The sequence below is a fragment of the Sinocyclocheilus grahami genome, unplaced genomic scaffold, assembly GCF_001515645.1.
Source record: "Sinocyclocheilus grahami isolate Dianchi unplaced genomic scaffold, SAMN03320097.WGS_v1.1 scaffold879.1, whole genome shotgun sequence".
NCBI classification, from domain to species: domain Eukaryota; kingdom Metazoa; phylum Chordata; class Actinopteri; order Cypriniformes; family Cyprinidae; genus Sinocyclocheilus; species Sinocyclocheilus grahami.
The window spans coordinates 35,102-36,791 of NW_015506058.1; the positions used below are offsets into that span (position 1 = coordinate 35,102).

The 1,690-nt window shown below is 34.5% G+C and overlaps 1 gene segment (V, D, J or C); it reads left to right on the forward strand.

Moving 5' to 3' along the window:
• Window positions 1–579: 579 nt before the first annotated feature.
• Window positions 580–1,690, forward strand: part of LOC107563572 (Ig lambda chain V-I region BL2-like) — a 9,250-nt gene continuing 8,139 nt past the window's right edge. The window contains 2 exon segments of the V gene segment in view: window positions 580–804; window positions 918–1,239. Coding sequence covers window positions 765–804; window positions 918–1,239 — 362 coding nt within the window.

A 1,690-nucleotide genomic window follows, 5' to 3' on the forward strand; every position in this document is an offset into this window, starting at 1 on the left:
TTAGTGGCTAATTCGTATGCATTCGCGATTAATTCATATTAATCTTATTTCTCAATCTCATTTGCATCAGTGACTATTAAATGTAGCAGTGGGGCAAAGGAAGGGCTTTCATGCTTACGTTTTTCTAAAAATGACACATTTTCATACAATTCACATCATATGCATTCATAAGAAATCACCACCTTGTAAAATTGCTAGGTTTTTCTGTGAGATCAGGTTAGAGATTTTATTCATAATCCATCAATTTCAGATAGACCAGCAAACATTTAAAAATGTTTGATACATGCAAATAATATCTATATCCTCACTGCAGAATTAAGTCTCCAATTACTTAATTTTTAGGGCATAGCTCTTTAGAACTAGTCTGAATAGGTGAAGACAAATTTTTGCAAGTGCATTTATTATTATTTTTTTTTTTTACATTGTTCTTCCCTAATTCTTGTTTGTTTACACAAAATATATTTCAATATATTGCATGTCTCTTAATTATATAGGCTACAGTGTGAATATTTTTAGTGCTTAGTCACTAAAAGGTTTACTCTCATGCCACGTCATGTCAAAGCCATATTGACCATAGTGTCTGTGCATCAACTCATGTCATATATAAATAAGAACTGCAACAGTACAATCATGAGTGTCAATGTTTTTTTGTTTTTTCTCACAGTGGGTACAGCAATGTGTCAAGAGGTGGAGCTCTAAGATTAGTTTGACTTGGCTTATTTTCTAATGTGGAACACTGTCACTCTGTCAGAGCATCAACCAACATGTGCCTTCCTGTCTTTCTCATTTTGGTTCTTCATACAGGTGAGTTCTGATTCATTTCTCAGAATTTATGACTTCAATTAATGAAGAGATTGTGATTCTGATTTTATGTCGTCTTCTTGTTTATGTCATTTATTTATTTTTGATTCTCATAGGTAACATCCTGACAAACATGATAATGTCGCATGACTCACAAAAACAAGTTTTAGAAGGTAAAAATGTAACACTCACATGTAACTACAGTGGAGCACCTGATAATCTCCACTGGTACCGTCAATATCCCAGATCTACACCAAAGTTCCTCCTCTACATCTATGAAAGTGGGCTGATGAGTGACAACATACCACAGCGCTTAACACCAAGAATTAATAAAAACACAAAACGAGTAGATCTGGAGATCTCTTCTGCTGCAGTGACAGACTCTGCTGTGTACTACTGCGCTCTGAGGCCCACAGTCACAGGAAACAAAGCTACGCTGTACAAAAACATGAAGCAGAGAGAAACGTATTTAACAAATGGAGCACTGAGACACTAAGATATATGTTTCTCAACTTGTTTTATACATCACAATTTTATTTATATATACACTAACCATTGAATCAGTTCAGATGATTTTTTTGTGTGTTGCTGTGCTAATTTCATTGTGCAAATAAAAGTAAAAAGTTGTTAAGACGCATCTCCTCATCTTACTAAGCTTAGGTTGTCACTGTGCTTTGATGTTCCAAGAATAATTTCTAGCACAGTTCTAGTTTAAACTGATATTCATCTCTGTCTGTATTGGTGTTGCCTTTGAAGTGCAGATGAATCACCAAACCTGATATAGGTAACAGTCAAATTAGGACATAATGAGTTTGTGGTAACACCTGCAGCTGTCTGAAACTGAAATAGACATGTACGTTAAAGCTATACATCCACTTTTTTTTTTTTT